Genomic DNA, 24,012 nt, shown 5'->3' with positions numbered 1-24,012 from the left:
CATTTTAATATTGCAATCACTATTAATGCTATGGAGATCCTCATATTGGCAATGTGACAAGGATGTGTGATGTCACATGTGAACAACTTTCCATTTGATGGACTATAAAATACCCTCAAAATGTCTCTTTTTGCTTTTTCTTATGGTGATACAAACTTTTTATCCATGATGTATTCTTTAAAAATCTGTATTACATGCCCTCCTACAGAAAGAACACATGATCTACTGATAGATGTGATATAAGAGGCAATTTAAGTGAAATACATGTATATATTACAGTAACGGGGAGAGTTATTCACAAGTGACATCACACATCTTTGTCGCATTGCCAATTTGAGGAACTCCATAGCATTAGTGATCGCAAAATTCAAATGCTCATAACCTTCTCATTATTTGTCAGATTTTTCTCAAACTTTTGTTGATCTGTTTCTTTGATTTTTCTGTTTTCACACAATCTATCTTGTTCGAAAGGTTTCATTCTCCTTAAAGTCAACTTAAGATTATTTGCAAAATAGCGTGCTTTTAACAAATTATAATAGCGTGCTATTAACGAATTATCCTGCTAGTTCGCAGGTGCAGACGCACTCTAGATTCAACTCAGAATTATTTATTCATGGTGTGCATCGATGCCTAGCTCAAGCACGAATTCACTTCTTGCACTAGTGGAGATGGGGTACTTCTTAAATCTCAAAAATAATCAAGAAGAGGGCTGATTGGGCTAAAATCTTGAGATTGAGCAAACTCAGACATTGAACATTCCCCAAGGAATTTGAATAGAAAGATGATGAAAATTATGGAGCCACAAACAATTCTTTTCATTCTGAATTTTCTCAAAATAACCAATTAAAAAAAAAACAGATCAGCAATTTTGTTGATTTTCCCACTTTTTCCACAGGGAAAACACGTTCCAATTATGATCCATTTATTATTCAAATGATTAAAAAACATTCACATGCCAGGAAGGGCAAGATCAGAATTGCAAGAAAATTGATGCAATAATTGCATAGGGCCTAATTCATTTGTGTAGATAGTTTGAATTTCATTGAATTCATTCAAGAAAATATTGATGTTGATATAATTGAATCTACAGACCACGATAAGAATTATGCCAAAAAATCAATTAACCATGACTATAGTCTATAGTATAGTACTCCTAAGATTTTAATGTTTAATTCAGCAGTCAGTACGACAATACGCCAGACGGTGGCCTGTAGGATGGGGGGTCGGGTGTCCGGACACTATATTTTTGAAGCCTTCATTTTTGTCTTTGGATTACACTAAAAATGTGAATTCAATAGTTTTAATCATCTACTATTTTGTTCTCTATAATATTTCCTAACATTTTGTACAAAAAATTGATGAAACTTCGCTAGTAATTTTTCCCGAATGACTTTCTAAAATTGATCGTCCGGACACACAACAACTGGGTATACTTATAAAGAAGAAGAGATGTTCAGCACAACGAACAAGTTTGAAAGGGACCCAGATCAGGAGTTTAAAAATTATTAAAAATAGTGAGTTTACATGTAAACTCACTCTTTTTAATGCCTATGGATAATTTCACTTGTCAGTGGGCCAACTGTGTGCAACTGCTGCCATGACTGCCACCAGTGCAGTGCTGTTGCAGTAAACTATCCGGTTATAATAATGCATGCACTGCACTGGTGCACTTGCAGTGCAGTGTTCGCATTCAATACTAATACTAATAGGTCGAGCCCAACAAACTTCAACGAGCGGACACAGCTCTGTCCGCGGCCCGACACTGGCCGCCTGGTAAACCTTTGAGCATCCGCTCCAACATGAAAGATTTTGACACTCATCTATTTCGCACACATAAATGAGAGATTATTACTCATTATCTTCCCCACTTATATCGACCAAAAGCAAACAGCGATGTTATATTCATCTCAATTACAACATATAAGTACATTACATACATATTTTCAACATTTTGGACAGAATTCGATGGCGAGAACATTGACATCATTGTCGGATTTTCGATTGAATAAAATTCCGAAGCATAGGCTTCTTGTGTGAATACGGCTCCGTATGTTTCTACACAGAGTCAATGGGAACAAGTGCGTAAGTGCATCAGAAAGGCAGTATTCTACACTACAGAAAAGGTACAAAAAATTCTACATCATATCATGCTTTTTTCATGAAAATAATCGATCAATAAGTGGCACCAAGCAGCTCGTCGAGCTGTAGCACGTTTAACCCCTAAAATTTATCAGAAAATATTATTCGGCATTTCACTCACCGTCGACAGGTTCCGAGGTTCCGAGTATAATAGGGTAATTTTAATGACAAAGAAGCTGATTGGACAATACGTCAGACAAACAAAATTACCATATCTAAGTGACCAATGGGGCACGGTGTCGCTTTTCTGAGTCACAGGGTCATAGGTGGGCATGTGTCGGGTTTCATTATTGCTTTTCAAGGGTGTATGTTAATGAGGAGTATATAAATAGATCGTGAACATATATATCCTGGGAAATAAACAACTCACAACCTATCCCTGATGGAACAGCGTGAGATCAGCATGTTTTTGTAAATCTTAATAGTCACTGATACTACGTGTTCTTTGGAATGTTAACCTTGCTGAACACATTTCATAACGGATTTAGATATAATTTTATGTGCAACCGTGTATAAATAGGTGATGGGGCGAGGGCGGTCGCCCCCCAGTCCCCAGTCACCCCTTATACTAATTATTAAGCCTATGAATAGTGAGGAAAGATAGCAATGCGATTATTAATTTCTTTTACTCTTTTGTATGTCTGTTTTACCAAAAAATCAAGCATGCTTAAATAAGGCATAAAGAATATTATAGGCCTATAAATTGCGATATTCGACCGTCCGTATGATTAGTAGTAGAAGTTGTAGTAGTATAGTAGTAGTGGTAGTTGTTGTTGTTGTTGTTGTTGCATTATTATTATCATTATTGTTATTATTATTATTATTATCATTATTATTATTATTATTATGATCATTATTATTATTATTATTATGATCATTATTATTATTGTTATTATTATTTATTGCAAACCCAAAATATACGAATTCAATGTTTTGGTGAAGAAAATTCAGATTTGGGTGTATAATTTGCTCAAATTTGTATTTAGTGGCTTTGAAAAACACACACACACAAATTGCGCGTTTCGAAATATTTGACTTCATATAGAGTCCAATTTAATGCGTCATTCACTCATAGTGCAGCGAGGCAGCTGCGCGGGAGTATATAGCGAATGTATATTAATGGCACTGACCACTGATCATACAGCTTTAAGTGAGTACCTCAGTCATATCTCCCATACATATCAGCCGTTCAGCAATATGTAGCTCGAACAAAAAATTGGGAAAAACGCGGGCTCAAAGTTTTTGACTCGCCCGTTTGAGTAACATAAGGGAAAACAGGGGAAATGTCAAGGGCACACACGTACCATACTAACTAAATTTATTTCCTCATAGACTCATGTGTTAAAATGAGATTTGAAAAACTTAATCGCGAATAATGACACAATCCAAACTTTTACCATTGGTAGTTCATCCAATAATCTTCAAACACTAAAAATATGAAAAGGGGGTTTTCGGAATTTTTTCGCGCTATGTACAGGGGCTTCAAACCAGATTGCATTGGTTGCAGTCACAGTTGGGCAACTAATTAAGTTCCAATAAAATCCAGCATTGACAAATTACTGCTCTCCCATGGGACTGAATAGATCCAGTAATAATCCCTCTCGATGCACATAATTATGAAAAAAAAAAGGTTCAGATATGCACCGTTGATTTTATATGAATATTTTTCTGACCATTGAATGCCGGATCGGGTGTGCGTCCTGAGTGTATAAATGACCAACCGACCCTACCGATTTTGAGCTTATGAGGACAGGCTTAACAATTTTTAGGCCTAAGGATTTACCTATTGTGCACTATGCTTAAAGGGATGGTCCGGACTAAAAATATTTATATCTTTTTTTTTTTCTTTTAAAAATAATTTTATTGATAAATAATCACATGTGATAGTTACATAAAATGTTAACAATGTCATACAAAGCATGAAATATTTTCTTGAACAGGACTGTTTTCAAAAATACACAAATTTTTACTTTTACAACGCTTCTCTATTTCTAAACGATTACAAATCAACCTTTTGAATAAACAAAGTATACCAAACTCATGGAATCTACAACTCCGACTTTCTGTTCGAATAAAAATTGAATAAATAGCATACCTTGCATACATAATTAGAAGATTCAAAATTCTATACTTTTTGTTTTTCAACTCATATCCTTTTATCAGAGTAGCAACATTAAAGTCAAATTTAATGCCTACAACTTTATACACGATACTGCTAAATATTTTCCAGAATAATTGTGTTTTTTTACAAGTTACAAATAAATGTACGCTGTCATGTATTTCATTGTCATGTGAACATAAAGGATTATCTCTTAACTTCCATTTATACAAATTATATCTATGAGGTAAAAGATTATGTAATAACTTATAATTAAACTCTATTATTCTATTTTCTTTGACAGTTTGTAGATTAAATAACCATACAGATTTCCAATCAATCTCTTCTTGTAAAATATTTTCCCATCTTTCTTCAGCTTTAGGCTTAATACTTATTTTGTTTGAAATAATGGTGTAAAATAACTTTGAACCTCTTTTCCTATTTACATTCATCAAAATATTCTGTAGAATGTCTTCACTTTTAGGTTGAAGAATCTCAAAAAATAACTCAAATCTGGTCTTTTTCCAAACATTCGGTATTGCATTCATTACAATGTTATACTCCTGAAAAAGATTTGCATACTTTTTTTCAAATAAAACTTCTATTTCCTTTAATGATTTGAATTTGGAATCTGAAATAATGTCTTTTACTTTTAGAATTCCAATATCGAACCATCTTTTTGTGGCTTAATTCGAATATAAAAGATCGCAATGGAAATGTATTGTTTTTTAAAAGATGGTTAAAATATTTATATCTTAATACATAAAGTAGAATTCACTGAGCAAAATTCCGAAAATTTCATCAAAATCGGATAACAAATTATAAAGTTACTTAAGTTTAAAGTTTAGCAATATTTTGTGAAAACAGTACCATGAATATTCATTAGTTGGGCTGATGATGTCACATCTCCACTTTCCGTTTTCTTATGTTATTTAATTTTTTTCATACTTGTGTGAATAATATGTCTCCCTTATAATGAAATAAGTTGCAGCAATAAATATCTAATGTACTAAATCAGTTGTCAATCCAATTTTTCTAGCTCTTGGAGGAAAAATTTGAATAAACCTAATTTCATATAAATTAAATACAAAAGAACAAGTAGGGATGTGACATCATCAGCCCACATATGATGAATATTCATGGCGACTGTTTTCACAAAATATTGCTTAACTTTGAAATTCAATAACTTTGTTATTTGGTGTCCGATTTTGATGAAATTTTCGGCATTTTGCTTGGTGAATTATATTTTATTCATTAAGCTATAAATACTTTCAGCCCGGACCATCCCTTTAAATTCAATTAGGCCTACATTTTTAGAACTTGTCTCACAATCAATGCAGCCTAGATCTGATCATGGAGCTATTAAACAATAATAGCTCCATGATCTGATCAATATACACATGGCTTTATTTTGCTCAAATCGTTTTTTTTTTTAAATAAAACATAGTAACGAAAAATATTGGAATGCGCAGATAGGAAGGGGGGCTCGAAAATAGATCCATTGACGCGAAGTGCGGAACCAAAGGCGTTTCTTGAATTTTAACTGAAGGAAAATGTGCCATATTTTAGAACTACTAATTTGACACCTCTATACTTTGCATATAGTGCCGCGAGAGGTTTCCTCAAAGTTTTTAATGCAATCTTGTCTTTACCATTACAGGCAGATACATAATTTTGAGTAAATGCATGATGGTGATAATATGATGATAATACTGACAATTATTATTACATCTATATTTTTATTATTACTATTATTGTTATTATCATTATTATTATTATAATTTTTTTATTCTTTTTCATTCCAAAATTTAACAAAGGTTACAATGTAAAGCAAAACACAAAAATATAATATACAGAAATGAAAAAATGAACCCACTGGAAAATATTACTATTATTGTTATTATCATTATTATTATTATAATTTTTTTTTTCTTTTTCATTCCAAAATTTAACAAAGGTTACAATGTAAAGCAAAACACAAAAATATAATATACAGAAATGAAAAAAATGAACCCACTGGAAAGCAAAGCTTGTTAGTATGGGTTCCCTGCAATAAATAGTTTAAATTATTATCATCATCATGATTATTGCCTATAAATATACCGCATAACGCTTATTTTATCAGAAGTATAATGCAGCATAAATATTACCTAATTGGCTTAGCAGATATAGAGCAGCTGTTCCTTTTCAATCAGGAGATTCAGAGCATATACACCTCACCTGGGTTGAGTGCAGCACAATGCTGAAGGAAATCGTGCCATGGCTAGAAATCGAACTCATGCAAGCTTCAGATTGAAAGACGAAAGTCATAGACCACGACACCCCCACATGATTTATTACGATTCATATCTGTAATATCGTATCTTCTGCTCTGCTATTGTTTGACTCAGTCAGTTAAAGAAATTACGAGGAACACAGCCAAAATTGTATTTGATGTATGATGGAAATGAAATAAATTTCTAAAATCTTGAAAATTAATTGAGAAAATTAAATATAAAGGGGCCGCGGAACCTGAGGGCTGAGCCCGGCCCTCTGCATTTTTTTTCTCCAAAACCATGTACAAAAACGGACAAATGACCACCCAATGGTGATATTTTGCATCGGTGCATGACGACAACCCCCGCCCCCCCCCCCTCCGAGTCTGTCGGCTCGCAGCCCCCACTTTTAAAACCGAAATACAGATAACGGGGTATATAATTAGGGATAAAAAGATATGATTTTACTAAGCCAATGACAATTGCGTTACATGTTTCTGTATTACATTTCAATTGTTACATTTGTATTTATGATGGATTTTGTTTACTGTTTTTGTTGGAAATGAGAAAAAATAAAACTGAAGCTGAAACAATTTAATCAAAATTTGATGAAATTTTGAATTTCTTCCCCCTATATTATGTATCTACAAAGTTTTTTTGTCTATAGGCTACTCCGCTTTTTAGCAGTCTCCTCCATGTCCAACCTGTTTATATTAATGATTATATTATTTGTACACGGAGATTTGAAATATGTTTTCTTGATTAGGCCTATATTTTGTATATCAAATTGTACGAAACAAATATTATTGTAAATGTTGGAGAAGGAAATAAACGAAATGAAATCACAATGGCAAAATTGTTATATTTAAATCCATGGTCTGATCCAGAATTTTCCAAAGGGGGTTGGCACATTTCCCGAGGGAAATTTTAAAAGCAAAAAAAAAAAAGAAAAAAAAGTTTTAACCGAAAACTAAGGATATTTCGTCCACGAAAATATTGACAAGAAAAAAAGGCATCACTATCAGGGGGGAGGGCACTCTTCGATTTTAACGGCATGTTTACATTACAAATTTTAATTCTGCCTCTCAAAAGGGGGGCAGGCACGTACGGGCCGACTTTGCCTCCCTCCCCTGGGTCCGCCAGTGTTTAAACCTTTGGCAACATTTCAAAATGTCCTCTGCTGAACTTTGGAATAAATTACCTGATATTGTTAAACAAGCTAATAATGTAGAATCCTTTAAGTCCCTTTTGAAGACATTCCTTTTTGTAAAATAAGATATACATGTACCTATTAATTGATATTATATATTTGCTCCTCTGTGAACAGGCTTTTCTTTCTTCTCCATTCTTTATATTCTTCTTTCTAAAGCGCATAGAGACATGATTTTATCATCGTTATATGCGCTATATAAGCAATTAATGTTTTATTATTATTATTATTATTTCTTTAAAAAAATAGTTATATGCACGCCGTCATGGGTGGGCTGAATCATCGTTACAAAAATGATCAAGATTCATTCATTTCACAATGAGTGTATGATAATGTCTCGAAGTTCCCTGTAACAAAGAATTTCTTAAGAATAAAATCAGTTGTCAATCCCTTTTTTTTAAAGGTCAAGTCCACCCCAGAAAAATGCTTATTTGAATAAATATAGAGAAAAATCAAATTAGCATAAAGCTGAAAATTTCATCAAAATCGGATGTGAAATAAGAAAGTTATGACATTATAAAGTTTCGCTTATGTTTCAGAAAAAAAGTGATATGCACATATCAGTGACATGCACATGAGACGGTCGATGATGTCCCTCACTCACTATTTCTTTTGTTATCTACACTGTAAAAAATTGCTGTAATTTGTACGGTAAATTGATGTAAATTTTAACAGTAAGATACTGTAATGATGATTTTACAGTAATTTGCCGTATTATTCAGGCGGTTCACGGTAATTTACAGCAATCATTCGAGTTCTTTTTTTTGGGAGATCAACTTTACAGTAATTTACTGTAATTGAGCACGCGAAATGCATTCTGGGATACAACACGTCACACGCGCATGCGCCTCTTACTCGGCGCGGAGCATAAATTCTTGCAAAATTTCGAGTGTCAGATCGATAAGAAGTGCCGTCGGAACTGCTGTTGTTTTGAATTCAACTTTACGTCTCCGGTCAAGTACACATTCCCTGGTAAGTAGTGATATTTTCATCCTGTAGATCCTTCACATGTAGAAATGTTTTGTTGAACTGTTTTACATATAATGTAATCTTTCATGGAACTCTGACATTCACCATCCTCACTTTTCGCGCTCTCTCTCTGTTGTCTATGAAGATGTATGTGTTAATGTGTGTTGTGCGGATGTTGTCTACGGAAGATGTGTACTGTGTAGATTTAGACTTAGAGTTGTGCGGGGTGTTGACTCAAATTTCGACTGTTTTTAACTTGCTAAAAAATAGTAAAGACCTATGCATAGAAATTTGGTATGTGTTGAAATTATCATTAAAATGCCTCTTAGCAATTCCATCATATCGACTAAATTTCATTACGCTACTTTTTGCTAGATCAGCTAGATAGATTGCATCGGATTCCGATGTCTGCACGCAGTTTAGCCATGCAACCCTGGCCATACTCGTACAGTACAGTCATGCAGCGCAGCATGCAGTGCTAGTGCAGTGCTTGTATGGCCTATGGTGCGAGCTAGCTAGCCAGCGCATGCATGCACCGCGCGCTAGCGCTAGCGATATGGCAAGGAGTTCCGGCGCGGCCGACCGTGGGCAATCGTCTGTTACAGTCTGGTCTTTTGCATTGTGACGTCATCACTGTTTGAAAGCGTGCGCGTGCATATAATTAGCCAAGGATGGGGAAGGGGGATACTCCCATGAATTCATTTGTGTCTTTTTCACAATATAACACATATATATTTCCTTTGCTATTGCAGTTTTTACACTTTGATAATGGTAAACTTTTCTTGAAAATATAGACTTATCCATTTGTAAATATTTTTAAAGTTGATCACAAATAACACACAAACAATTTTTTTTTCCAACTCTATATTTCTACTTCTCGGTTCTCCACTTTTTTGTTTTGTCCTTTTCTTCCCGCTGCTTCTAATTATTCACCTCCTTTGTCTTCTTTCTTCACCAATTTCTTCTCCTTTGCCTTCCTTCTTGCCACCTCCCCTTTCCTTTTCTTTTTTTTTTTCATTTCCTCTTTTAATATTCTAATTAATTCTTATCTCTTCTTTTGGCTTCTCCTACTTCTCATATCTCTTCCATCTTGTCAAACTCTTTCTCATTTTGCTTCTTACTCATTCCATGTCTATCTTCTTGTCCCCTATCTCCCTCCCCTCCTGCCCAGGACCCTACTCATTCAACTTATTATTTTTTTCTATTTTTTCCCTCTCTCTCTTCCTCCAGTACTTCTCGTGGAAGCTGCGGCTGCAAAAGATGATGCAAACCTGCATGATGTAGCATCTGGTGTGCTGAGAGGGTTGCAGAGCCTGTTTAAAGAAGGGAATGACTCCCTTTTCCTCATCCGTGATGTAAGATTTAATAATTACTCTCCTGAAAAATGTTTTGCGCTATTAGTCCTGAGTGAAAAAGTTAGTATTTAATAATTGCTTTTGTATCGATGACTCTGGACTTTTCAAGACCCTTTGTGGAACCTTTCCTTAGATCTGTTTTTTTTTTCTTTTTTTTCTTCAATTTTTAATTTTTTGTTGTGGGGGGGGGGGTGTTTTGTTGCTAAGGCACGCCCCCATTTGAAAAAAGAAATGAGAGAGATCACTTGCCCTTCCCCCTTCGAGGTGGTACATAATTGAAAATTAATTGATGATTATTTCTAGATTGTATTGGACCTTCACTCTTGGGGACTGCATGCTGTATGAAAATTAAAATCAATTAAATGACACTGAAGAGTTGAATCTTGTGTGTAATGGTAATGGAAACATGGGATTATCATATCTTTTCAGGTTACAGATACTGCTGAGGACATGGAGAAAGAGGGAGATGCATCTGATTCACCCAAACTCATAATCCAAGGTGCATGACAACTTCCAGTGTTTTTAATCAAACCTCTTAGAATAATATAATACAGACATTTAAAACATTCTCAGATTTAGGTTTAGACTAAATCTGTACAGACATGTACGTTTATTTTGTGTCAATTTTCTTAAACAGACTTGTATTTCATATGTACATCTTTCACTTTCAGCATTTCAGATTTGCCATGCTTGTAATTATATGCAGTCATTAACAAAAGAGACATGTGAATACTGCATGATCCCAGCCTTTAAAACTGGGCAAAAAACATAAATTATAGTTTTTCACTTTGTAACGCGTCCATAAGGGGGGGGGGGAATCAGGACAATTGGAAATAAATAACTGAATTTTACTCTAGTGAATTTGTACCAGAGATTTTCCCATCAGCTAGTGTTAAAACAAATTATAGAAAATGAAGCTCATAACGATTAAATCTTAACATTATTTTGTTTGATAGGAGATCCATTTGACTCGGCCAAGTCCCAGTGGATGGTCATGGTTGAAAGCAGAGTTATTGGCCATTCATCATCAACAACTGAAGGCTTTCTTTGTGGGGTGGCATACCTTTTTGCCACCTATTACAACCTCAATTTGGAATATCCAAGCACGGCTGCAGCAACACTGGAGTTCATTCAGAGGTACAATATGGCATGCAAAATATCGGACCATTTTCTGGAACTGACATAAGTCCAATTTCATGGACATCCTAGCTAAATGGAATTTCAGTCTGAAAAATAACTTGATTTTAAAAAATGTGGAAAAATAAAGAAAAATATTGGTGAAGGTTTGAAGAAAATCCGTCAAAATTTTTTGTTAGAGTTGTGAATATTTCAAGTTATGATGTTGTGACGTCACATCCGAGCAGCTCATAAATTTAAGCATTTTGATTCTAGAACATACTTTCTTATCTGATAAATAGGCTTTTTATTAATGTGCTACTGCTTTGCGACTTGATGGAGCGAGCAACATCCGACTGTTGCCTTGCCTTAGAAAACAAAGACATTCTTCACAGTACTTCTGCATTTATTTGGGAGCCAAATATGATTTCCATTGCAAGTGTCACGTTTTGAAAGTAAGCAAACCCAGCAGTACTGTGGGGAACTCCAAAATTTCAAGAACTTATTAGCGACTAGCACACTAACATCTGGTGTATTTTGGTGCAGGTTAATGATTACGTACTTGAGTAGAGAAGAGTGTGTCTCTGTACTAACAATAGAAAAAAGTGATTTAAAAAGTATTCTTTTTTAAGTAAAGCTGGCTTGATGGAGCCATCTCTAATTACTGTTTGATAAATTTCATTTTAGGTTTGTCAATTTATTTTGACTCCCTCAGTTTTCATTTGATTGTTTTTATTTTTATTTTTTCTGTAATATCTTTTTCTCCCTGTCTCTCAGATGTCTCCTCGGAATAAGCCCTGATGGGTCGAAGTGCCATGCGTCGAAGAGTCACTGCAACGCGAAAGTAGTGTCATTTGTGCGTCGGTTTGCTGATTTCCAGTGGCTTTAATTTCCTGATTTGTACATTTTACCCCATCATCTAAAAACATGTGATTTTATATATCACCCAATAATACTATGTTCGCTTGGTCACCATCCTCTTGAATAATTGGTTGAGCTTTGTCTGACCAAGCAACTACAGAGTTTATGCCCAATATTGCATAACATGAGAAACTTGCTGAAATAGATTGTCGACATGCTAGTTATGAGAGAACATTCATTTGAATATGCTATTAAGTTGACATTGCCCACAACTTTATTTTAGCCGTTTCTCAAATCCAGGTCAAGTAAGAGTGGGGGAGGGGTAAAATTCATATAGAAATTGTAAATGTAAAGGGGTTTCATACTTGGAAAAATAAAGTTAAGAATATCTCCTTACAACCGAATTTGAACCATACAAAAACATAGATATATGGCACTACACACTGTTTGTATGCCTCCGCCCACCAAAGGTGGTGTCGGAGGCATTATGTTTTTGTGTTGTCCGTCGGTCCGTCTGTCCCACTTTCGTTCTCGCGATAACTTAAAAACCGGTCAACAGGTCAACTTCATACTTTTTGACTTGAGGATACATATCTGGGCGACAATGAGCTGATAAGTGTTTGGGTCCAAAGGTCAAAGGTCATAGAATTCACTAAAATACATAAGAAATAGACCATTCTTACAATAACTCCAAAACCCTTTGATAGATCAACTTCAAACTTGTCTCGTGTGTATATGTTAAAGTAACAATGATCTGTTCAGATTTTGGGGTCTCAAGGTCAAAAGTCAAGGTCATTGAATACAATAAAGTACATATAACATATACCGTTCTCGCAATAACTCCAAACCATTTGACGAATCAACTTCAAACTTCGCTCATTTGTGCATATACAAGTGACAATGATCTATTAAGATTTTGGGTCTGAAAGTCAAATCTCAAGCTCTCTGGATTCAATCAAATGCATATATTTGCTTTTTTGAGAAACAGTTATCTGACTAGATTTTGAAGTCACAAGATCAAAGGTCTTGAGGGTTTTTTTTTTCTTTATGGAAATAAAAACTAGGAAATATATTTCTGGTATGGCAGTAGCGGAGGCATCTATTTCCAACATTCGTGGTCGAAAATTCATCTTTAGTTAGGATTAACATTGCTGTAAATCAATTTCGATTTCAACATTGTGCTACATTATATATATATGTATATATATATACTGCGTAGTAAGCGCTTGGTCATCAAGATGTTGACAAATATTGCAATAAGCTGTTTACTGAGAACGATGTAAACTTCTGTAATGTATGTGGCTTTAACACAGCCTACCAAGGTGGAGTGAGATTATTATTATATTATTATTACATGAATGACACAGTGATCTCCATTATTGCATATCATGCATGGCTGACTGTTAGCCATTTTTGTAAAGAGGACCAAATTATATCAAGAAATTCAGGAAATCTTAAGGTGATGTAGCAATTTTTTGTTTTCTTATAGTCAGAAAAGGATATTAAATGTATCAGAAATTCCTCAAATGAAAAAGCATGTGACATTTTGATTACATTTCAAGAGTTTCTCAAAATAGCAGATTTGCATGATGTAGTACAGAAAAATTTGAAAATTTTAGATACTTCTCACAGATTGACATTTTTCTTCATTATGATTACTGAGGATTTACTACATTGTATTTTGTTGTTCACAGAATTATAACATTTTCATACTTTCACTTTCGCAGCTGTTCAAGTGTCACAGTACAAACATTACTTTGGCAAAATTGGAGGTCATATTTGTACATGTTTGTTCGTCAAATATTCATGTAAATATTAAGTATTTGCAATGGTAGCAATACTCTCATTCGGGTTCTTTCTTGCCAGTTTCAATATCAAATTGATAGTACTGTTGTAAGAAACTTTATTTGTGAGGAATATTGTATGCAATGTAATATTATTGTCACAATTTAATGTATTCATGGCAGTTAATGTATTTGTATGCTTGTAATATAAATTATTGGTTCAGTGTGTGTTTAGGACTATTCATTATTTTGATATAGGATTGAATAAGGTTTTCTGTCTTAATAAGATTTTTGGGAATATGTATATATAAGAAGTTGACATACACTTAATTTTTTATCAATTAATAGTATACATGTAAAATTACTCATAAGTGAGAAGTTTCACTTAAAAATTCAGTTTTCTTCTGGTAGAAGCATTGTCGTCAGGTTACCATGGAGTAAGCATTTTGCGTGTTACTACGGATATGTGGATGTAAGAGATAGAGAGTCTGTGTGTGTGCGTGTGTGTGTGTGTGCGTGTGTGCGTGTGTATGTTCATCCAGTGTTCATCCAAGGTCAGCTGAGACAAGCCCTCCTAGAAGGAAGTTCACTTTAGTCAGATTTGTTTTCTTAAAGAAATTGAAAGTTTGCCATTATTTCAGGCAGTAGTTGCATAAGTGAAAAATTGCTTTCACTTGTAATTGATTCTAATGGGTTATGACTGAATATTTGAATGATTATGGTACCCTTCATGTAAATGGATTGCTTTAAAACACACCTGTTCATTAATGTACTCTCATTTAATATACAGTGGCCTGAAAGTTTGTGTAAGGTTAGCAATTACAACTACTTTAATGCATGCAAGGTGAATTTTACTTGTTGAATAGATTTATTTACAAAATGTTTAAGTCAACTGAATTGCAAACAGCAGATAAAGTAACACCAACCAAATTTTATGGTTGTTCTTACAACCTTTGTTGCTTGCTCTGACAGGTCCAACAAATACATAAAGAGTTTATGCATGCAAAAAGGATGCCACTTATTGTAATACCATTCAGTCCATGGTAATTACCTATTACCAAATCCAGAGGAACAAAGTATTCATGAAATTTGACTACATTAGTGAACAGGTCTGTAATGAACATCAGCATTCTTAGGACATTTCTGTGTACATAGTTTCTGTATAATTGTCATCTTTGAAATTTGATTATGCAACACATTCTACTTGCCAGCATTTTGCCCATGATCCTTACAAAAATTGTACTGTTTGTGAAATATGGCATTGTCAGTTCTACTGCATGTTAATGCAATAAAGACTTTTCAAAGTTTCATTCAAAAGTTTTACTCAAGTGTATTTTTGTCATTGGAAGTTGTGCCAATTACAGTAAAACATACTGTAAATGGGGTCAATTTACAGTAAATTACTGTAGGGAGTGTACAGTACTGGGGGTAAATTGGGAAGGTGTACAGCATTTTACTGTAGGAAGTGTACAGTACCTCACTGTAATGCAAGGGAAATTTACAGTAGTTTACTGTAATTTAACCAAATTTACAGTAGCAACAATTCTAAAATTTGGTAAATTTTACAGTAAGCTACAGCACTTTTCACGGTATTTTCCTGTAGCTAGTTCAAATTTACAGTAATTTACTGTAGGACGAAACTACAGTAGCTTACTGTAAAATAAAAATTACAGTAAATTACCGTGCAGCAGAGTTGCCAGTAATTTACTGTAAAATCTACAGTAAACTTTTTACAGTGTATTTTTTTACAGATTTGACAACTAGGACCAACTTGACTGAACCATATAGCATTAAACAATGCTAATTCCACATGTTCATAGAGGAATTCATCGTTGTTTCACTTGACAAAGAGGAGAAAATTAGAATATTTCATATTTCATATAATAAAATAAAAAAGAAATAGTGAGTGGATGATGTCATCAGTCTCCTCATTTGCATACAGACCTGGGGAGTGTTTCATCAACATTTTCATCCGACAAGTTGTCAGATCTGACATCTTTCTCTGATGTTGATTAGCTGAGAGGTACTGTTACTATGGTAACTGTCGGATAAAATGGGACTTGTCGGATAAAACGTCCGACAAGTCCTTTCATGAAACGCCCCCCAGGGGAGTGTTTCATCAACATTTTCATCCGACAAGTTGTCAGATCTGACATCTTTCTCTGATGTTGATTGGTTGAGAGGTACTGTTACTATGGTAACTGTCGGACAAAATGGGTCTTGTCGGATAAAACGTCCGACAAGTAAATTTCTTAATTTTCTTTCTTTTCTCATTTTTTATGGTGGTGATTTTTTTTGGGATCCGGCCATATGCCCCCTTCCCACTGAGCTCCCCTCTCAGTGCCCCTTCCCCCTTGTGCAAGGTGTCGCCTCAACCATCCATGCCTCAACAGAGATGTTTATGCGTGTTTATGCATATGCGCGCGCGAGTCCAGCGAACTTAAAGGAGAATGAAACCCTTGAAACCAGCTGAATCCATATCAAAGAGAAAAATCAAAGAAACATATTGTTGAAAGTTTGAGGAAGATTGAATGAATAATAAGAAAGTTATGAGCATTTAAATATTGAGATCACTAGTGCCATGTAGATCCTCAGGGCCCATCGGCAATGCGACCAAGATCTGTGATATCACACACGTACAACTCCCTCATTACTCTAGTACTTATTTCACTTTATATTCTCACTTTTATAGAGTCTATCACAAGGTGAGGTGTTCTCTTTATGAGATGACAAGTACAGAGGTTTCACAACATTATACCATTGATGAATCGTTTGTCATATGATTAGAATAAGCAAAAAGAGATGTTTTGGGGTATATTTTCAGTGTCCAAATGGGAGAGTTGTACGTGTGTGACATCACAGATCTTGGTCGCATTGCCAATGGGAGGATCTCCATAGCATTAGTGATCTCGACATTCAAATGCTTATAACTCTTTTATCGCTAGTCCTATTTTACTCAAAGTTTTGTTGATCTTATTCTTTGATTTTTCTGCTTTCACAAAAGCTAACTTGCTCCAAGAGTTTCATTCTCCTTTAAAACGTACGGTACGGCCGGCAGGCGCGCGCGCGGGAAATTTGATTGAGAAGGAAGATGGCGAAAGAACCGGAATCTAACGTCGCTGAACGCTTTGCAAATTTGGGAATTGAACTCTTAGATGAAGGTGAGACGACACTTAATGTGAATTAGGAGATCTAGCGTTAGGTATTCCTGCTTAAGAGTGATGTTGTTTTTATAATTTTATTGCAAGGTAACTTTGATTAGCTGATCTGCTCTGGAAGCTAGTGCCGCTATGCGGTACGTGCACGGCTGGCCCGCCGGCGCTCCCGGGCGACAATATTTGAATATTCCGCTCATACTCATAGGCGGATCCAGGGGGGGGGGGGGGGGGGGGGGGGCGAGGGGCCCGGGCCCCCTATTGGCGGAGCCAAATAAAAGGGGAAAGAGAGGAGAAAAAAAGAAATGGAAGAGGAGGAAGACGAGTGAATAAGATGAGGGGAATTACTAGCCTACGGTACTACTACTAGGCCCTACTTGGAAAATAAAAAGAATCTTTCATCATCATGATTCATCATGATAATGTTCATCATCATGTCACTTAAAATTTTTAGGTTCACGCTCGCATTACCTGCTGGGTGATTTTCATATCTTATAATCTTGTTCAATCTGGAGTCAAAATAACAAGTTTGGAAGTCAATAATATACTAGGCCTATACACAATCAGAGTGTCAGAGGCGCTGGTCAGAAAATTGGGATTGTCCCAGTTTTACAGCGACTGTCTCAGTTTTTAAAGCTTTCTTCACAAGAAATGTAGTAAAGTTCATTCACCTGTCAAGTGCCGACACCAATCAAGTACGCTAGTCAATGTAACAAATCAGGTTTCATAACAAGATTATTGGAAGACTGGAAGTCATGAAAAATAGACCATGTGTATGTAGACAGTGAACTGGGGGGAATTAAGTCAAGATCACTGAATCTATTTTTAGCACTCTCAATTCCTGTAATTGATGTCTTTGTCCCGTAGGGGGAAGTGAACAAAAAAAATTCCTATAAACAAGGACAGTCTCAATTTATCAAGACATGATTTGTCTTGGTTAATGAGGATATCCTTGTTTTCTGGGACAATCCCAATCTTTGGACCAGCGCCTCTACTGACAATATATTTCACCTCTGAAATTGAACTTTCATTATTTTGTGTGATTTACAAATTGATTTTTAAAAGGTGCTCTGTAAAAATATCAGTTTTATGGCCTGAATTTTATCGCAAATGTTGATTTATCAGGTAGGCCCTACCTATTATTAGGGAGACCACAAGATTTTTCTATCTCATCAACCACTTCATTAAACTGTTTGATTTTTTCAGATCTTGATAAAAATAGTGCAAAATAGAAATCTACCAAATTTCATAGTAATCCATGAATCAGTTTTTGAGTAATAATCAAATGAATTTCGAATGAAATTCCACCAAATGCTCCCAATAGGCTCTGTAGTATAATTTGTCACAACACACTCACAGCTGAAACACACGACCACACACAGAGTGCAGATATTTTGTGTGCAGTTTTGCATTGGGCTTTCTGGAGTATGGGAGGGGGGGGGGGTATTTTGAAAGCAATTCTGACACTTGATCCTGAAGGAAAGGTGAAAAATGAGTATTTCCATTGGATTTGCCATTATCAATACTACAAAAACCCACTAGTTTATAAAAATATGGTACTTTTATTCACAAGATACAAAACTTTGAACTTCCTTTTTTAATGCCACATCAAAATCATGGTAGTAACCAAATGTAAACTACATGTAAGTAGGCTATACATGTGGAGCATTTTATTCTCTTTAAGTTGATACCAAATTCATTAAATTTGGATAATAGGATCATATGTCAGAAATGCGTTGAACTTTGATTTTTCCCTCAAAACCATGACCATTTTTGGCTGTGTGAATGCGGTGAAAAGGGCGATTTTTTTTCTCTGTGTGCAGTCGCCCTACTATTATTTTCGTGTATTCCATAACATTTTCAAAATATCCCTTTTCAGGTCTGATTGTCAAAACGTATCAGCTAGCGCTGCACGCTCGCATTTTGATTGGCGAATTGTGTACGTGTCTCAATATTGATTTTACAACAAACTACTTAAAATCCCCTTTTTACCAAATAAAGAAGTTGTGACCAAAACTTTTCACTGCGATGTCATCGAGGCAGCGTTGCTCAGTCGGTTAGAGCGCATGTTTCGAATAAGATCGTAGATCTCAACATGAGGGGTTTCAGTCCCGCTCATGCCGAAACGCGTCTAACAAAAAAGTATGATGCTATAGCGTTGTGTGTTAGCGTGCCTCACCACTATTCAGTGCAGGTGTGAATGCAGTTGGAAAACACTCCATCCATCGGAAAGGACGCAAATGTTGCTCCTGTGTTACATAGGAGAGGTACAACCTATGCATGTTAACACCAATACACTATTTCGTCAAAGATTAGGGTGTTCATCCGGTGTATTGCACCTGCCGGTCCCGGCAAAATTTAGGTCAAGTACCCGATGCGTTTATGCCCATGAGGGCCCTGTTTCGTATACATCCAGATCCAGTTGCGGGGTTTGGCTGCCATTTTGGATTTTGGCCCGGCACACTTTTTTCTCGGACCCAAGACAAAAAATATTGTCATTTCATGTTGAGATATTAATTACAAGGAATAAAAAAAAAACTGTTGCCGTATTAAAATGACAAAAAAAGTATTTTTGACCCATGTATAGCCCACTCACTCAATAATGGTAGTGACTACATGTATATGAAAACTGTTAAGTAGGCTATCTTTAAGGAGCATTTAATTCTCTTTAATTTGATACAAAAAAAAATTGATAATAGCATCATATGTCAGAAATGTGTTAAACATTGATTTTTCTCCTCATAACCATGTCAATATTTGGGTGTGTGAGTGTGGTGCAAAAGGAGGAATTTCTAGCTATGTGTGTGCAGTTCCCCTCATAATGAATCAGAATTGCTGCATACATGTGCTTTCCGGGGATTCATCAAAACTGAATATAAACTTTTAACCTGTTATATATATTTTTTTCCCTTAAGGATGGGTGAACGCAGTATGGGAGAGCGACTTCACAGAGAACCCCGAGCTTCCAGAGGGTGTCAAAGGTCAGTGGGCCAACCAGCGTGAAGTCCTAAGGTCATTGAAAGACGCCATTGACTGCTCGACACCGTGGGCCAGGGTGGACTTTGCCACACTTCCACAAGGTACATTTAGGGCGCTAAACTTTCACAAAGATTTGTTATAATAACAAATGCACAATATCTGTAGATACATGTAGCAAGATTACTATCAGCCGACCAGATTGAACGATTTAACTAGCTTTTAAACTGACATTGCATATCAGTCATTATATTATAACAAGTTTTAGGAAATGGGGCCCAATTTGTTTGGCAAATTTTTCAATTTTGCTATAGTTTTCTACTCTGGTGGAGATTCCCCATATACAATGTTGTACCAAAATTGTACATTAAATATATCAACAGGCAAATTACTTCACACCCTCTCTTGAAAGAAAAAAAAATTACTAAATAGGTTCATTATTGCGGATTGAAATAATCGCTAGAGGGTATTCATTTGTCTCGCAATCTACTATGGTCAACAAGGAAAAATACAAGTTCACGAGCTTTCGAGTGCCGCTGCAACTCTTTATCAAGTGACGAAAATTATCTGATAAAAAATTAGTTCAGTCATCATGAACCATTATAAAATTTCAATTTCTGCAAATTCATGCTGTCACATATCAAAGACTTCAAATTCTAATAACTTTCTTAATCTTTGTATTTTCCAAAAACCTTTTATATCAATTTTTTTTTTTCTGGTATTTTAACATTTTTTTTTCAAGTTGAACTTTCCCTTTAATGCAAATTGTTCTTTCATGTATGACATTGAAATGTCATTTGTGAAAATTGTACTCGGGGGCTGTTTTGTGAAGAGTTACAACTCTGGTATCTCTGCCATTATGGCAGTTGCCATGGTAACGGGGCTCAGCAGCCAATCACAATCGAGGGTTTTTGATGGTAGTTACAATAATGGCAAAGTGATGCTAGTTGCAAGTCTTAATGAAATGGGTTTTCTGCATGTTGGACAGCAGCATTTCATTATTAGGAATAGGACTGTCCTTTCATCAGCAGTAGAAAGAGGGAGAGAAATATTTTAAAGGTCCTATGACACAAAAACCATCTTATTTTGGATATGTATCTATTCTTGGGTAGTTTTACTTGAAAAATACGAATTTGCCATCGGTTTCTATGTACGACGAACCAGTGTTGAGTTATTCTATGGAAATTAACTTCAACGGGAACGCCCACTAAAATTTTCAAGAAAGTCAGCCGATCGACCTGTCAATCATCGTGACGTCATCGAAAGAAAGCTTTCTCAGCTGTGCAGCCGGACCCCTAGTTATTGCACATGTTTCTCGTGTAGTTGCTGTTTCAATCAAGCTCATCCTTAACAGATTTTTTAGATTTTTATGAGGTTTTGATCATGGCTGCAGCATCGTCATCAACTGCGTCTGATTCTTCAGACTTTGAAGATTCAGATTCTGAATATCATTCCAGCAATTCAATTTATTTACTTTGAATCCACACGTGCAACCACAATAGGCACTTCACGCTCCAAACGTCAGCAACACTCAGCAGATTCTTCCCCTGACGTCATAATTGTCACTGATATACGAAACCAAATTGGGCTGAATTTTTTGTGGGCGTGGCAAATTTGGCTCAATTTTCAATATAAAACTGCCTTTGAACCTGATGTGGGATGTTTTTCGGGTAAAATTTTGATGGAATCGTTATTGGTAACCACTAAGCTAACGAATAAATCAGCATCTTTGCTGTATTTCATAGGACCTTTAAATGTCACTTTATGTAGTTTTTAATACAACGCTCGTGTACATGTAATTGTTTTTCCGAGCAGGGTTTTGGAACATCCTCTGTGAAAATGGAATCGTACCCAGGTCTTTGCTGGCTGGACTGCACCATTTTATGAATAGGGTGGACAGCCTCCTTTCATCGGCAGTGGAAAGAGAGATTGCAATATCGGCTGCTCATCTGTATATCCTCCTTCTCGAGATACCAGGTAAATATGTAGTTTGCAAGCCTAGGATGGGCTCAATTACAAGGTAATTGATCATTTACGTGATTAATTACATTTTCTCAGGTAACAATTGTAATTGTATTTGAAATTTTGAAAGGGAAAGCACTCAACCCAGGTGAGGTAAATGGGTACACGGTAGGAATTCCTTGAATTGAAAAATTCCTTGACTGCTTGAGCGCCTAGGCAGCTCAGCTAAAGCCGGGGTAATAATAATAGCAGGGCCCGCTGGTAGAACAGTTTTCGAAACTGAAGTGGCTACCCTGGGTAAATATACCTATATTAATATATTATTTGTAATTGTAATTGAAAAAAAAATGTAATTGAATTCAATTACTTTTAATATCATTCAATTACTTTACAATAAACTTACTTGTTTTCATGATTTAATTTCATGACTTTTTTTTTTTTTTTCATAAAGTTTTTATTGATCGATAAAATGATTACATAAATATCAAAATATTTCGTGTCGACTGCTTCAGCATCAAAGTGTGTAATGGGTAGAATTTTGCTTTTTATTAAACATAAACCATCTTGTCAGTTTCTCTGTAACTTAGAATTGTGTTGAAATAAGTGGTGCTAGTACATATAGAGAATACAAATTGATTTCATTTATGACTTTTATAGAAAGTAATTGAAATTGTAATTGTAATCGACAAAAGTCATTGGTAATTGTAATTGAAAAAAAAATGGAGATATCTTGCCACGTAGGGGAGAATTGAGTCTCTGAATATTGCAGAATTACATGTACACATATTCTGTCTAATCTGTGTAAGCGTATTTAAAAGTGAATATTTCATCATGGCGATTTAATCAGTCCCATCTCAAGCCCTTTGCTAACTTTAATATTGGCAGTTCAATATAGAAATGTGCCATTTGGAAAAGTGGCCTTGCTCTACAGGCCTTTAACATTTACGCGAAGTGTTGGTTTGCTTTGTTGCACTTTGACTGAACATCTACATTGTATCAATGGAGCTCTGTGGCCTAGTGGATTACTCGCTGTACATTGAAACAGAGGGTTGTTGGTTCGAATCCCAGCCAGGAGGTATTAAACTTCAGCAAGAAATTGATTGGCATTGTGCTACACTCACCCAGGTGAGGTGAATAGATACCCGCTAGGATTTATTCCTTGAACGCTTTAGCGCCTATATGGTGGCTCAGGTACAGCCAGGGTAATAATATGGTACCAAGTATCAAGGGCAGTAAAGTATATACACATAGTAACTATGCTATATAAACGGACATGTTAATATTATCATTATTATTACTATCCTCCAGGAAGCGGAGCATACCGTGTCCAGCAGCCGATGCTCTTTGAGGAAGCCCTGGACACCTTCAAGCTCTGGCCGAAGACGGAGAGCAACAAGCGGAAGCGCCCCGAGTCCAAAGGCCATCGGAGCTCCCAGCCACAGGGGGGTAAGAAGTCCCGTCGCATCACCTCCAGCCAGACCGCATCCCAGAAGGCTCATGATGCCGGCAACGATGAGGAGGAGGATATGGAGGAGGATGAGGAGGTGGTTTCCTTGACAACGCAGGAAGTGGATCGCATCCACCGGGCTATCTACCATGCTATCAGGGTATTTATCTTTGATCCTTGCATTGTCACCCAGGCTTTTATCCACTGTGTGCCATACATGTAGTGCTCTGTCCCCCTAAATTGCTTGAAAAATGTACAAGAATTTGCTCAATTTAAGTCATTACATGTGCAGGATCCACACGCATTAGCGGTATGCACTAATGCTCTAATTTATTAATAATAATAATAATAGCTGGATTTTTATAGCACTTTTTGCCTGAGGATACAAAGCGCTTGCTATTATTACCCCGGCTTTAGCTCGAGCCACCATCACCTGCGCTCAGCGCATGCAAGGAATTAATCCTGCCGGGTACCCATTCACCTCACCCGGGTCGAGTGCTGAACACTGTAAAAATGTTGATTAAAATTTTAAGCACATTGTTTAAGCCTGTTACTCTAACAACTATTGTTTAAACTATTTAAACAACTGTTTAAACTTTTTAAATAACTTGTTTAAAAAGTTTAAACAATTAAAAAAAGGTTAGTAGTTTTCAAAGCCAGCACTGCTGCTATATTAAATCACGTA

The 24,012-nt window shown here is 35.8% G+C and overlaps 3 protein-coding genes across 6 annotated transcripts in view; 2 read left to right on the top strand and 1 right to left on the bottom strand.

The window, feature by feature from the left end:
• LOC129263817 (nuclear receptor coactivator 6-like) overlaps window positions 1–2,315 on the bottom strand; it is a 28,928-nt gene extending 26,613 nt beyond the window's left edge. Inside the window, exon 1 of one of the 3 annotated variants that reach the window (XM_054901728.2) lies at window positions 2,261–2,315. The gene's annotated coding sequence lies outside the window, so the exon portion shown is untranslated. Of the gene's footprint in view, window positions 1–1,937; window positions 2,060–2,139; window positions 2,233–2,260 lie in introns of those variants that run through there. The other 2 variants (XM_064100899.1, XM_064100898.1) reach the window with 2 other exon arrangements.
• A 6,186-nt stretch (window positions 2,316–8,501) lies between these two features.
• LOC129267861 (uncharacterized) lies at window positions 8,502–15,104 on the top strand. The gene is made up of 5 exons (XM_064100897.1): window positions 8,502–8,674; window positions 9,902–10,026; window positions 10,456–10,525; window positions 10,983–11,163; window positions 11,920–15,104. Exons 1-5 carry the CDS (start codon window positions 8,545–8,547, stop codon window positions 12,029–12,031), a joined length of 618 nt encoding a protein of 205 aa, XP_063956967.1. The 5' UTR covers window positions 8,502–8,544; the 3' UTR covers window positions 12,032–15,104.
• Window positions 15,105–16,841: 1,737 nt separating this feature from the next.
• The window catches only part of LOC129263818 (condensin-2 complex subunit D3-L-like), a 38,307-nt gene continuing 31,136 nt past the window's right edge, over window positions 16,842–24,012 (top strand). For both annotated transcript variants that reach the window (XM_064100896.1, XM_064100895.1), the window contains exons 1-4: window positions 16,842–16,948; window positions 19,858–20,022; window positions 21,734–21,895; window positions 23,189–23,487. In XM_064100896.1, coding sequence (XP_063956966.1) covers window positions 16,879–16,948; window positions 19,858–20,022; window positions 21,734–21,895; window positions 23,189–23,487 — 696 coding nt within the window. In that variant the 5' untranslated portion in view covers window positions 16,842–16,878. The remainder of the gene's footprint in view (window positions 16,949–19,857; window positions 20,023–21,733; window positions 21,896–23,188; window positions 23,488–24,012) is intronic.

The sequence above is a fragment of the Lytechinus pictus genome, chromosome 6, assembly GCF_037042905.1.
Source record: "Lytechinus pictus isolate F3 Inbred chromosome 6, Lp3.0, whole genome shotgun sequence".
Taxonomy (NCBI): domain Eukaryota; kingdom Metazoa; phylum Echinodermata; class Echinoidea; order Temnopleuroida; family Toxopneustidae; genus Lytechinus; species Lytechinus pictus.
Note: the sequence above shows the minus strand (reverse complement) of the source record. Positions and strands in the feature narration are given on the sequence as shown.